General features: G+C 36.2%; 1 protein-coding gene across 2 annotated transcripts in view; it reads right to left on the bottom strand.

Moving 5' to 3' along the window:
• The window catches only part of EPB41L4B (erythrocyte membrane protein band 4.1 like 4B), a 263630-nt gene that overhangs the window by 152286 nt on the left and 96394 nt on the right, over positions 1-14950 (bottom strand). For both annotated transcript variants that reach the window (XM_044660774.1, XM_044660784.1), the window contains exons 4-6: positions 14375-14453; positions 12385-12429; positions 10046-10098 (exon numbers count right to left, since the gene is read on the bottom strand). In XM_044660774.1, coding sequence (XP_044516709.1) covers positions 10046-10098; positions 12385-12429; positions 14375-14453 — 177 coding nt within the window. The remainder of the gene's footprint in view (positions 1-10045; positions 10099-12384; positions 12430-14374; positions 14454-14950) is intronic.

Genomic DNA, 14950 nt, shown 5'->3' with positions numbered 1-14950 from the left:
TTTTTTTTAAACTATAAGATGGAAATAACATGAATTTTCTAACTCACAGAGTTTTTATGAGGGAAGTGTTCATAAATTTTAAGTGCCCTATACTCACAAACTATTACTCCTTCTCCTCCTCCTCCTCCTCCTCCTCCTCCTCCTCCTCCTCCTCCTACTACTACTAAGTTGTTACTTGTTCCTAGAAATCTTACTGGGTAATCAATAAAAGAGGGTGAAGAAGAATGAAAAATAAAAAATAAAGCATGTAACATACAAAGAAAACAAACAAAAAGATGCCAACATTTATGAAATAGGAATTTATTATTTAAAATACAACTTTTTAAAAAATCATAAGATATCGGATTTGAAGGACTTTAAAAGACCAGCCTGTCCCAAAGCAAGACTGTCTTATTCATTCCTATAAAATGGACATTCAGTCATTTGTTTATTTTTTTTACCCTTACCTTCAGTCTTAGAATTAATATTACATATTGGTTCCAAGGCAGAAGAGTGGCAAGGGCTAGGCAATGGGGTTAAGTGACTTGCCCAGGGTCACACAGCTAGGAATTGCCTGAAGCCAGATTTGAACCCAGGACTTCCTGTTTCTAGGTCTGGTTCTCAATCTACCCAGCTGTCCCTTTATTCGTTTTTTGAAGGTTCCCAGTGAACGGGTCTTGCTATTTTTCAAAGCAGTCTATTCCATTTTTGAACAACAGTAATTATGAGGAATTTTCCTTATGTGGAACTGAAATGTGATTCCCCATTAACATGTAATGACTTGTGCTAGTTCTGTCCTCTCGGTACAAAAGGAATAAGTCTAATCTTTGTTCCACAAGAAAATATTTTAAGATACTATAGGAAACGGAAAAAATCAGGGCAAAATCAGGATGTCACAACCAGTATTTTATATAACAAGCAGCTAGGAAAAGCTCATTAATTAATTACCAAATCAGCACCAAAAAAAGAGAAAGGTTAGGAAGAGAAAGTAACAGCCTCTTAAGATCCAATGAAAAAGATTTTTCCAGCCATTTGACAAAGATTACAGGGAAAAAGCTATTAAGAGTTTATGGAATCTTGTTAAAAGGAAAGAGGAAGGGAAAGAGAGAACAAAGAAGATCTTGGACATAAATGATCTCTAAGAGAATAGAAAAACTAAAGCATAAATATGTAAAAGCATCACGAGAGATACTGCTGAGAAGGCTAAAGCTCATTATAAACTGAGAAAGAGAAAAAAGAAAGGGGGAAGAGAGAGGAAGGAAAATTTAACTTGGTTATGTTTCTATGTCATTGATGTATGGTTGAGTATTTATGATCCCTCCTGCCCCCCACCTCAACCCCACTTGGTTGTGTGAAAAGAATGTTTAAAAAACCAGAAAAATACATTAAATAATTTCTACTCTTCAACCCCTACCTAATCTATAGCAATGTCTATTTCTGAGTGATTTTGACCAACAGCTTGGTTATTTGGTTTAAATGAGACATTCCCTGTGAAGGCAGATGAAGTGTAGAAAACTGATTCAGAACCCGTAAATTTCACTTTCTAATTTTTTTTCTTGTTTTTGAGGAGTTGTGGGGCCTGGTATATTTTCATTTTAAATAGATTTGATGTTGAATGGTAATAACAAAGATGTGGCATCAATTTTAAGAGGCAGGTTGGGGCAGCTAAGAGGCACAGTAGACAGAACACCATACTTGGACTTGGGAAAAACTGGGTTCAAATCTGGCCTGATACTTCCTAGTTGTGAAACCCTAGGCAAGTCACTTAAACAATCTACTAGAAACCAAGTTCTTTCTCAAATGCATAACAAACTAGGTATTTTATGAACAATGTATTTAGTCAGTATTATACAGAGAAATTAAGTTAAATATAAGCATCAAGGGTTTTGTATGTACTCAATTCTAGGTCAGGAAGATGTTACTTTTCTTTTATAGATATCAACAAAAATTCTCTCTCGTTTCTGCCCAGGCAGAACTAGTGTCTCATTTAAGCCAAATAATGAGCTGTTGGTCAAAATCACTCAGAAATAGAAATTTCCATAGATTAGGTAGGGGTTGAGCAGCAGAAGTTGTTTAATGTATTTTTCTGTTTTTTAATCATTTTTTTCACACAAATTGAGAAAAAAGTTTCAAACCTCTCAGGAAAGAAAACCTTTGAACTTTATCACTAACTTTCAAGAAAGGCTTAGTGCTAACCCATAATGATATTTAGAGTATTACTGAACTGTAGAATACTAGAACTGCAAGGGACCTTGGGGATTATCTAGTCCAGCTTCTCACTCCCTTGACATCACTTACAAAGGAGAATACTGATTTCCAGAAGTCAAGTCCCTTGCCCAAGTTCACACAACTTAGCAGTGACGAAAGCCTATGCCTCTACTTTTCCAGTCAAGTTCCTTCAATCTGCAGTTTCTGCTCACAGATAGCATTTCTTCACAAGCCACTCTCCTCCTCAGCTAAATAAAATCTGGTTTCTTCTTCCCATTATTTGATTTAAATTGTTCTCTCCTGGGTCATTAATAAATGCCTGTTAGCCAAATCCAAAGGCCTTTACCTAATCCTCCTCCTGGAACTTTCTGCTGAATTTGCTACAGTTCATCTTCTCCTTTCCCTCTTAAAACTCTCCTCTAGTTTCTTTGATATAAGCCTTTATTAGCACTCCTTGCTCTCTGTCCATCATTATCTTCCCCATCACCTCTGCTAGTCCTCAAGTTTCACTTCTCCACCCTATGCTTCTCTATGACATTCATAGCTACCACGAGCTAACCCAAGGCTTCGACTGGCGTCTCTCACATCAATCTTTTCCCAATCATTTTAAGGGGAAAGACTATAGCTCCTTCTTACTGAGATCCCTCTGTTTGGGTCAACTTTATTTCTCACTTAAAAACAAATCTATCTATAACATTGGGTAAAAACACTAGTCACAAAACCTAATATTTGAGGAAATGATTAGAAATCAAGGTCAAGAGGCATCGAAGTGGCTCAGTGGATTGAGAGCCAGACTGGAGATGCAAAATCTAACCTCAGACACTTCTAGAGGTGTGACCCTGGGCAAGTCACTTAACCCCAATCAATTAGCCCTTATCGCTCTTTTGCCTTGGAATCAATTTTTAATATTGATTCTGTGACAGAAGGTTAATAAAAAAAAGAAATCAAGGTCAAACTGGTAGGTCTAGGTCAAGGAGTATGGGGATCAGGAACTGAGGTGAAATAAACCAATATAAATCAAGATTAAATAAGGTACAAAGGAAGTCTGGGTCAAAATTGCCAACCCAAGGCCAAAAACATTAGAAATTTGACAGTTTTGAGGAAGCACTAAAGTTTACACTTAAGGGCTAGAATATATAAGGACTGTAAAGGCAGAGATATCTAGCAGGAGAAACTGAGGCTTAAAGAGAGTGATTTGCCCAAAATCACACAGCAGATTAAAAAAACATAGCTCCAACATATTTCCAGATGCTATTCCATTTCAATATCTTGCTATCACCTCAAAAGGAATGCATGCAAAAAGAAACTATTATTTCTGCCCATCTCAATCCTCTTTTCTAAATTCTCCCTCTAACAACTGGCATCAATTCCCCAAATCCCTCAGATCTGAAAGCTTTGACTTAATAATGCAATCAACATTTATCAAGCCTCTCCTGTGGGCAAACATAATAGTTTTTTATAGCTGTTAAGAAAGCTAGCTTCAAAGACAGGGAGACCAGAGTTCAAGTGTGGCCTCTGACATACTGGCTGTATAATCTTGGGCAAAACAACCTCTCAGGGCTAAGCTCAGAAGTGACAGAGAAGGTACCCAAGCTGTATTGTTAGACAGGACCTCCTTACCTAGGAGCTCCTTTTACCAATGAAATCACAGATCTAGTCTCTTAATTCTTGCCCTCCAGAACTCTACAATACACAACTAACCATAATACAAACTGGAAAAAGAGTAAATGCTTAGAAGTCAAAAACTATCCTTCTCAATATCTGATCAGCCTTCAAGCTCACAGACATTGCCTTTTAAAAGGTCTCTGATTCATCCTTTTTTTCCCTCTTACTGTCACCATTCCAGGCCAAGCCCCCTGCCCTTTTTTCTTGGATTACACTAAAAGCTACCTTGTTAGCATCCTTGTCCCCCCTTTCCCTTTCTCCAACCAAAATATCTTTTATGATGATGCCATATCAAAACTCCAAACACCCTGCTTTCAATCCACTGAGCCAACTACACTGTTTGAACACAAAAAATATATGCTGTCAGGAGAAATAGGAATTAATTAACAGAGAGAAGAGCAACAAATGTTTTTCCATTTAGAGTCTTAGAGGGGTGGTTGTGGTACTGAATGTTTAAATGACTTGTCCAAGATAACAACAACCAGTATTCATAAGCAGGAATGGAATCCAGGTGGTCCTGACTCTCAATCCAGTTCTCTAGCCAATACACCATATTCTCTTACTCTAATATAGCATTTTAAGGTTTATAAGGCACTTTTTGCTTTCTTTCTTTTTTTTTTTCCTTACAGGGCACTTTTCTTACAACAACCATGTGAGAGAGATAAAAAAAACAGCTAGAGCACTGGACTTGGAGTTAGGAAGACCTGAGTTCAAATATGGTCTCAGCCTCTTACTGTCTGTCTCAGTTTCTTCATCTATAAAAAGGGAGTAAAAAGATCCTTACCTCACAGTAAGAATCAATGACCCTGGGCAAGTCACTCAATCCTTTTTGCCTATCTATCCCTTGCCCTTCTACCTTAGAGTTGTTATTAAGAGAGAAAAATAAGTGGTTTTAAAAAATTACTTTGCATTTTATTAAAAGAGCTGGCCATAGGGGGCAGCTAGGTGGCTCAGTGGACTGAGAGTCAGGCTTAGAGATGTGAGTTTTTGGTTTCAAATATCTCAGATACTTCTTGGCTGTGTGACTCTGGGCAAGTCACTTCACCCTATTGTCTAGCCCAGTGATTCCCAAAGTGGGCACCACTGCCCCCTGGTGGGTGCTTCATCAATCCAGGAAGGCAGTGATGGCCACAGGTGCATTTGGGGGTGGTGAATAACTGTAAGGGGGCAGTGATAGTATGTGACAGGGGGCGCTAAGTAATATTTTTTCTGGAAAGGGGGTGATAGTCTAAAAAAGTTTGGGAACCACTGGCCTCGCCTTTACCACTCTTTTGTGTTGGAACCAATACACAGTATAGATTCCAAGACAGAAGGTAAGGGTTTAAAAAAATTAAAATTAAAAATAAAATTAGAATTGGAATTAGAATTTTTTTTAAAAGAGCTGGCCATGAACATTACAAATGGTGACTGAAGATATGGGAGGACATTTTATTTTATTTTTAAACCCTTAACTTCTGTGTATTGGCTCCTAGGTAGAAGAGTGGTAAGGGTGGGCAATGGGGGTCAAGTGACTTGCCCAGGGTCACACAGCTGGGAAGTGCCTGAGGCCGGATTTGAACCTAGGACCTCCCGTCTCTAGGCCTGACTCTCAATCCACTGAGCTACCCAGCTGTCCCCTGGGAGGACATTTTAAAAGGAGCTTTGGAGACTGGTAATAAAAGAAAATAGATTAGAAATAATGCATTGTTGCAGCCAAAGTCAAAAGCTATTTTAAAATGTAAAGTGCTTTGTAAAATCTTAAAACACTGTATAAGAAAATAATGTACATTACCTATTTATAAATAGTATATAACATTATATTTAAATGATAAATGAAATATATGATAACATATATGATGATAAATGATAAATGATAAATTGATAATTGATAAATAAAAGATATAATATGATAATGATAAATGATAAACAAATGATTTTATTAATGATAAATGATAAATAAAATTGATAAGTAAAAATGATGATAAAATGATAAATAAAAATTTTAAAATAATATTTAAAATGATAATAAGTAAATTAAAACTTGGAGTGCTGTACTATCCTATTCCAGCCCTAGAGAAAAAGAAACTGAGCTTCTGAGAGTTGAAGGGACTTCCTTACAATCACATAGCTATTAAGTATCTGAGCTATTAAGTATCCAAAGAATGATCCATTCCCCGAGTCTCCTCATGCCAAGTCCTGCCTCTATGCCAGAGATCTAAGTGGACTGGCAGAGTCTAAAATCAAAGATCAGGTCAACAGGAGCAGAGATGATGGAGAGGACCAACAAAAGCAATACAAAACCATGCTCGTTTTGGGAAAGGGGATAGCGGCTGCTTGTTCTCTGCTCTGACTTATGCTCTGTGGAAGCTGACAAGGACTTGCAGATTGTCTACATGCCACCAGGGAGGGGTAGAGCCCCACTATAGCAAGGACAGGAGGATGAGCTTTCTGGGGAAAGATCCAGAAAAGTCCCACCCCCTTCCCATTCTGCCCCATCTATTTAAATCCAAGTTCTTCAAAGCCTTCCTCAAGTCCTCCTTGGTTCACAAAATGTTATCTAATTATTCTGGTAATGACTGAGGTTTCCCAGATACTTGGCACCCAGGACAGATGAACCTGAGCCTAGTGTTTTACTTGTACCCCTCCTGCCGCCTGCACCCCTGATTTCTCCACAGGTCACTTTCCCCTTAATAGGATTGGGTTGGAAGGTAAATGACTTACTGGTCCCAAAGAATATTGCTTCCCAGAACCTAGCAGTGCCTGACTTGTACCAGATATTTTAATATATATTTGTTGAATGATTGATTCCAGGGGAAAGAGGAAACCGAATAACTGTCATCCCCACTAATCTGAAAATGGACATAATGGAACCTTGTGTCTTCCTAGCTGTGACTCTCCACCTACAAATGATTTAGACTCTCTCCTTATGAACAGGGGAGATTGTTTTATTCTTTCAAATAAGAGCTAACATTTATACAAGTGCTTTCTATGTGCCAGCCAATGTGCTAAGTGTTTTAAATGATCTCATTGGATCTTCACAGCAACCCTGGGAAGCAGGTGCTCTTATTATCCCCATTTTACAGATGGGGAAAGTGAGGCAGACAGAGGTTAAATGACGTGTCTAGGGTGACAGAGCTAGTAAGTGTCTGAAGCCGGATCTGAAATCAGGTCTTTCCAGCTTCAGGTCCTGCGTTCTATCTACTGCACCCCCTTAGCTGCCTCTCCCAGTATTTGTAATCCCAGCACCTAACACAGTGACAGGAACACAGTAAGAATTTAGTAATTGTTTGTCAAATGATAACTCCGGTCCATAGTGATCTTTCATGCTCTGGATATAGCTGGACCTTAAAGACCTTTTTCAATTCTTGGGACACTGAACCCCAGACCTGAAAGGGGTAGTTAAGTGAGAAGGTAGCTTAGTGGACCCTGTAAATGACTACAACAGGGCATCAGCTCTCCATAAAAGCAGAAAAAGCAAGCAGACAACATAAAAAGACCAAAGCTTTGGGAATCAGACTGAGTCACAGAAAGGGTCCGATTTCCTGGCATCAGGGTCCCTCTGTCCCTGAATGTCTTGTCTCGACCTTCAGAACTGTCTTTAGACCTCCTACAACCTACTAACAATCTGCCCTGCTTTTCTGCTTTATATTCTTTTTCAACTTGTGTTTCTCAACTTATATTCTCTCAACTTGGGCCCTGCTTCATTTATACTAGGATAGGGACCACCCTCCGTCCTCTTCAAGGGTTTTCCCCATCATTATGATTCTATCAGTTTCTCAAAATTCCTGTAGTGTTTGTAGCCTACGTTACTTAATCTAGTATTTTATTCCATATTGGCTTATATAATTCTAATTGTTTCATATCGCTCATCTTCTCTCTCCAAATCTGGACAATGGTCCAATAGGGTATCTATCTAGATAAGTAATAGGCTATTTTATCTAAAGAGGATGAAAAGTGGGCCAAGAAAGAGATGGTTTTCTAGCTGGCCCTTACTTGGACGTTGGGTTACTGACTTTTCTAAAAATCTCAAGAAAACAGGAAGAAAAATAGAAGTCTTTATTCCACAAGGAAGCCTAAGTCACTGCCACAAGTTTAAGTCATAAGACTGGGAATATTGTGAATGAGATGGGAAAGAATCTCTTGGTAAGAGGTTTGAATATAGATTGATAGAGAGTGAGTAGCACAGAGCACCCTTTAATTCTTTGACTTCAAGAAGCTAGTCTTATAATAAGTAATGCTCTTGGGTAGGCAACGGTTCTCTAGAAAGTCTAAACTAGGCATAAAAAATCTTTGTGATGTCTTCTAATTTTCTGGAGGCCAGAGAGTTCTTTGGGAAAGTGTTTTTGGTTGGCATATTTTCTTTATTCCTCCTTGGCACATAGGAAGATGTTCTAAAGATTTCAAGGGCTTTCTACAGTGGGCCAGATTCCTATTTAATGGTCCAATTTGCTTCCAAAACCTCAAAGGCCATCCTACAGGCCTCCAAAACCAAACTGGCCTAGGATGCTTACTGATTTAAAATAAAAAAAACCTCTCTCTCCTCCCCCACAAAAAAATCTCTGAGGAAAACCTCAATTATATGAATATTAATGAGGTCAACTCTGCAAAATAAAAACCACCTATCTGCATTTTTAAATACGACACTTCTTGGTTTGGTTTTGTACTTGCAAAGAGGTAAAGGATAATGATTAGTAAAGAAAGGAGAGAATAGGAAAAATAAGGAAGGAGGAGTCTGCTCATTTTTAATATTACTTATCTGTGTTTCAAAGTTTAATTTATCCCAATTATTTTGTCCGTAAGAGTTTTTCATTTTTTCAACTTTTGCTTCCAATTTTCAAATCACTTCTATGTCTGCTCTATTCCCCTGGGATTCCTACATCAAATTTCCTACCTTGCAAGGCCTTAGCACAGGAGTAACCTAATTGTCCAATGTCTCATTTTTCTCTATAAGTTTTCTACCTATCCCTTATCCCCAAACAAATTAATTGGTATCTCTTCAGTACAAATGTTGACATTTTTTCTCACTTTGAATAATATTGTTTTAAAGAAAATGTATACCATTACTCACACATTAACTTGCCCTGCAGCATTAACACAAAGGCTCATCAGATTGAAATCTTTTACTTCGAAGTAACAGAATTTACAGACATGAGAGCAACAAAATCTGTTTCTCATATGTCAGAAGTGGCAGTGGTCTAACAATACTGAGTTTCCACTAAAAAAAATTCCACTTTGTTACAAACTAAGAATACTATTTTTTGAATATCAGAGATAGATGGAAGGCACTTCTTTTTTAATAATCATTAGTGAGACTGATTCTATTTTTACCTTTTTAACAAAGGTAACTATACATGTGTCCTGATTGTTACTCTTGTTTTTCTAAACTGAATGTGATTTAACTTTGCTGTCTATAACACAATTTACATGAGTCTTTAACTACCTCAAAAGAAAAGATTTGATTGATATGAGAAAATCATGCACTAAAAAGGAATTAATCCAGTACAGTAAAACCTGGCAAAATATTTTCCTGATCATTAAAAAAAGATTCAGTGTTCAATTTAGAAACCACTTTCTGACAACACTTACAATCAATAATAAAAGAGGAGACAATTAATGTGCAAATAGAGGAAGGTGCTTTGGCAAGCAGAACTCCTGGGGGAAAAAATTCCTCCATCATGGGGGCAGGGAGGTGGAGAGCTGGATATTGAATCTTCCTCTATGAAATAATAGAAAAATCCTAGGATGCTGCCTGAGGCAGGTAGAGGTTAAATGTCTTGCTCAGGGGTTGTGTAACTAGGAACTGTCAAAATCGAGATTGGGACCCTGGCTCCAAGCCTAGCACTCTCTGCACTACGCTACTTTCTCGAATTAACCAGATAAACTGGAAAATGGATAGTTGTATAGCCACATCCCTTAATCTATTAGAGTATATATGGCTTTATTAATGAATGTTAGGAACATTTTATTTGAAGCTAGAGGATTTTGATTATTTTAAAGAATTTTAACAACTTAAAAATTAGTAAACTTCAATGCTAACATTTAACATTGTTAAATAATAACACAAATAACAATATATTGTTAAATGTTTAACAAAATGCCCTCACATTAAGTATGATACAAATCCTTAATGGTAACATTAATGCTAGCAGACTCATCAAAGCAGTGATCATTACATACAATTTCAAAATTCAAATAACTTTAAATAGTTTCCTACCTTGAAGACACAAGGCAGCTAGTTCCACAGCAGTCTCATAAGGGCATTTCAATCTTCAAAGAAAAGAAATTAGCTCAGAATATGCATTTTCTTGAATGTACATATAAGGAATACAATTATAGCAAGAGATTTTTTAAGTTACTAAGAAAAACTGGATTACTATTTTTATTCTTTATTATTGTCTGTAGTCATATTTAAAAACAGAAATAACCAAATACATCAAAGTACTTCACTGAGTGATTATTTCAGAATATGAAAAGCAATGTTTCACAGTGCTTGGGACCTGATGAGATACAGCAGTTTATGTGTGGTATCTCTTCACTTTGTAAACAAAATTGGATAAAATTAGTCAAGGGGATGGAAAACTGTAGGGTATTTTTTTTCAGTGATTTATTTGTTACAGGGAGTTCCCAGTAAAGAAACTCCCTTTCCATAAAGAATGGCCACTCTTCTGCTACCGTTAAAGAGTGGGGCTGTGGGCCACTAAAAGGTTAGGGTAAAATAGACAATACGTGCCAGAGGCCAGCCTGGAATCTAAGTCTTTCTTTCTCTGAGAACATCTCTTTCTACCTTCTAAGAATGTGGCTTCTCTGATACAATATTATTTCTTATTTATGAAGGAAAATTTGCCATACTTTGACTCAGTTGTTCTAAGTAGAGTCAAGATACGATTCTTTAATTAACTGTGTTCATACTAAGCATTACTTCAGAAGTGATAGCAATAGTTAATCCTGGGAAGAAATCTAAATTTACTTTCAATGGGAAACAAAATTGTGGCTACCTTAGATTTTTCACTACCCTACCTTTTCCTTTTGGAAATATTGCTTATGTCTTAGGAAGAAATTCTAGTTAACTCAATCCTTCTGTACAAGGGATAATTCATGTCACCCTAGGGTCATCTCCTTTCTGGAACCTAGCCAAATACTGGCAGATGGAGTCCAATGTGAAAAGGGGAGGGTTAAATATCTCAAGTCAAAGAGAGTCAAATTTTATAATTAAATTGTTTGGCATTTTAGTTAATTTTCCTTAACTGTATTAAGGTATGAATAAAGAGGTAAATGTACTCAATGATCATCATTTTTCAATATTCATTTATTAAAAGCATCTGTTTGACCTTTTCATATGTACATTTTATATAGTTTGCTACTCTGTGTAAAAGCACAAAAGTTCAGCCTCTATCAGAAACTGAAGGAGATCAATTGGCTTTGATGCTATTAAAAAATAGTTCAGTTTTTCAGCCTTTACTCCATCGGCATCAAGGCAATGCAATGTACATTGGCATATTGTAGTTAGAATGACTATGTTTTTTACTTTCTTAAGGGGAAATGATAAATCAATCATTTCTCTAGTCCAAGCATGCTTTGAACATACAGATGACAAACTTTCCCTTCCTATAGAAGTGACTATAGTGAAAAAACCAACAGTAATCCATTTCTGATGCTTTAAGGAGACATCATTAACAATAATGCACATATGTACACACAAAATATATGAACATAATATCAAGGATCAAAGATCTGGGTGACCAGGCTGAAACAGGCAAAAACATGCATTAGACGATCTACATTTTTTATACTACATATTCCATTTAACTTTTCCCAAGACATTGTAGGAACTAAAATCAGGGTGAAACTAATTAATAAATTAATCTTCATACTAACAGGTATTGGGGTTATTGACAATTAGTCAAAATTATTCAAATATATTCTTAGCATCCATATGATGGAAAGAATTAATTAGCTGCAAATGCTAAAACTGTGAAATAATTATAAAAGGTATGATTATTTGGATTCATACTTAATATAAAAGAATACTGCACGTGAAGTCAAATACTTTAGTACCAAAGTATGTTTAGTAAGTTATCATTAACACTTAGAGACTAAAAGAAATAATGCTAAAAATTTATTTTTAAGAAAGGAAGAGAAAATGACAACATGCAAACTTCTTTCTTTCCATCTGACTCAGGAGGCAACCCCTTTACATTACTTAAATGCAGACAGTGATGAATGGACTATTTGTGTGAATATCTGTACCTGTATACATACTAATAATGTATTTTACGGATAATATAACAAAAGTCATCATGAATGGGCCAGTGATGTCATTAGAAAGACTAAAGTATCTGAATGCACATCACTTTAAAAAGAAAATTTTTTTTGGAAATGATTCAAGCTGCACAGTATTTTTTAAAGGAAATGATGATATGGTACAAATAATAGTACTTAATAAAACTCGATGCATTCTTTTTAATTTTGAAAAGGAACAAGGCTAATGGAACTAAAACAATGTACATTATTACCTAGTCAGGGTTCAGAGTTTGTAATAAAAAACATACTTACTTTCCTGAAAGAATGTCATGCCTGAGTTGTAATACAAACAGGTACCTAACAAATATATACAAAAGTCAACAAAATATCATTCTCTACCATTCCCAAATTTCCCACTGTAAATATCATCCCACATATGAAATTTTTATTGAACAATTTTGAACTATAAAAAATATTCAAATAAAATTTAAACATTTCGAGAAGACTTTCCTCTACAGGACTTGTCTTCTGGAGTATGTCCCAAAATCTACAATAGAAATGTACATTTTACAGAAATCATAAGATATTTGTAAGCTGTGGCATGGATCATTGTGCAGTCCAACAAGGATACCTCAAAATGCCCTCAGAGATTGAGAACCAAACAGGACAAAAAACAAAGCACATGCATGTGCAATTTTACCAATAAACTAGCAAGACAGAGCTTCTGAGCATGCCAGGCTCATAGTAAAGTTTGAGGCTGACTTTGTAACTAATAATTAAGAGTTCTTCCTCCTTTTGTTAAACAGGATTATGTTGGTTTTGTTTTTTAAGCACATACCAAAGGAAATTTGGTTTTGATTATTAATGGTGACATATATGAAACAAAAGATGGGGAAGTAGCAGACTATGAATGTGTTTCACCAAAGCTAAAATGTTTCATGGCTTCAATGATGTTTCTATGCAACAGGCTTGAATGAAAGGGTTCCTGAGTAACTGGGTGTGACAGTGGAATAATTTTTTGTTCTTAGGAACTTAAAAAAAAAGATGAGATGCAGACAAACTTTCCTCTATATTCTGGATAAAAAAGAGATGGAAAATGAAGAGTAGTATATTTAAAAGTGGGGAGGGAGGAGTAACAAAGGACACAAAGATCCCTGTGTTTTCTGGAATACCTGAGAACATTTTTTAATGCTTCAAACAAGTTCAACCAACAATAAACTTTGCTTTTCATATTCAGGGGGACTGCAAGGTCAACTATCAATGAGAAGCTACAGGTGACTGATACAATGATTCTCAAAAATAAAAATGAATCTTCCAATGTAACAGTGGAGTCCTCAACAGTTAAATAAAAACTGCCCAATCTATCCTGTTGACTTACCTCTTCCAGTTTCAAGATGGCCCAAGCCACTACGGTCTGTTCAATAACTTTCACTTGCCATCACCAGCTTAATCCCTACACCCCACTTCCCACTCTATAAGATAATTGATTTATAATGTCACCACTCTTTCAGCTTTCTGCCAATATCAAAAAATTGTGCAGAAACTAAAAAGCATTACATCCCAGGAAAAGGGCACTGGTACCAATACTAGAAGGGGGAAAACCAATTTTTCTTGTGACTGTCTTGTCTCCATACCATCTCAGTTTTGTTAGAGAAATATATATAGGAAATATGTAGAAATTGGGTCCAAAAATAATCTAATGGAGGAGTAGAAGACCTTAATTCTAACAACAATGCTGGGAGTTCTCTAGAATCAATTACCACAAATTATTACTTTCACTTAATGACAGGATTTAAAATTTTCCCCCCTTCTTTGAAAGGGAGGAAAAGTATGCTCTCCCACAGTAAAAATCAAGGTGGCATATGCTATATCACCCTCTTATTTGAAATAAATTAAGAAATTTGTGGCTGGGAAAAGTATGCTAGTTTCTAAGTTCTGTGAAATATCCAAAATAATAGCACAATGAACTTATTTAGATAAAGTCTCAAAAGAGGAAAAGGAAAGAAGGAAATAGATCTCAGTCATCCTGTCAACTGAAAGATGAGGCAGCAAAGACCAAGTTGTTTAATTTGAAGTGCAGACATCTAACAACACAGAGATTGGCAGAGAGTTAAGGTTATAAGAAGACTGAGGGAGAAAAGTTCTGAAATTCAACAGAAATTTAAAATAAATGATCTAATAAAAGGAAAAAAGGAGAGGGGAGATTGAGCAAATGGGAAAAGGCAACAACAATGACCAAGGAGACCCCACAAAATGTAAATGTATATACAAATTTAGAAATGTGTTTAGGATCATGTCCTACCTTGTAAACTCTTCTCGAAGGTTGTTCGGTTCTGAAGAATAGTATTTAATTCGAAAGTGCAAAACATAAGCAGATCCAACTACACATTTGAAGATGGTTTTCCCCAAGTTTGAAGATCACACAGTGACCAAAGGAAAAATAAATAAATAAAATCCATAACATATTAGCCATTGCATTGGTACAATAACAGAGAGAAAACAGAAAAAAAACCCTAAGTAATAATAATTATTCCCTCCCCCCACCCAAGTTTAATGGACATAATGGAAAAAAGCACTGCTTTGGGTTAAAGACAATACAGCTGCCTAGTTTTCCTGGACTGGATAAATTCTCACTTTCATCTCTCATATGAAAATATCACAAACCAATGTTAACTTTTCATGGAATATTTGTGAGATTTTAAAAAAAGCAGACATTAGGAGGAGCTAGGTGACTCAGTGGATAGAGAGCTAGGCCTAGAGAGAGAGGGAGGAGAAAAGGAGAGAAGGAAGGTGATGATGCAAAAAGAGATTATTTTGTTGTTCAGTTGTACCCAGTTTGGGTGGGCCTGCCTTCCTTCCTTCCTTCCTTCCTTCCTTC

The sequence above is a fragment of the Gracilinanus agilis genome, chromosome 1 (assembly GCF_016433145.1).
Source record: "Gracilinanus agilis isolate LMUSP501 chromosome 1, AgileGrace, whole genome shotgun sequence".
Taxonomy (NCBI): domain Eukaryota; kingdom Metazoa; phylum Chordata; class Mammalia; order Didelphimorphia; family Didelphidae; genus Gracilinanus; species Gracilinanus agilis.
This window is presented reverse-complemented; position numbering and strand designations above follow the sequence as displayed.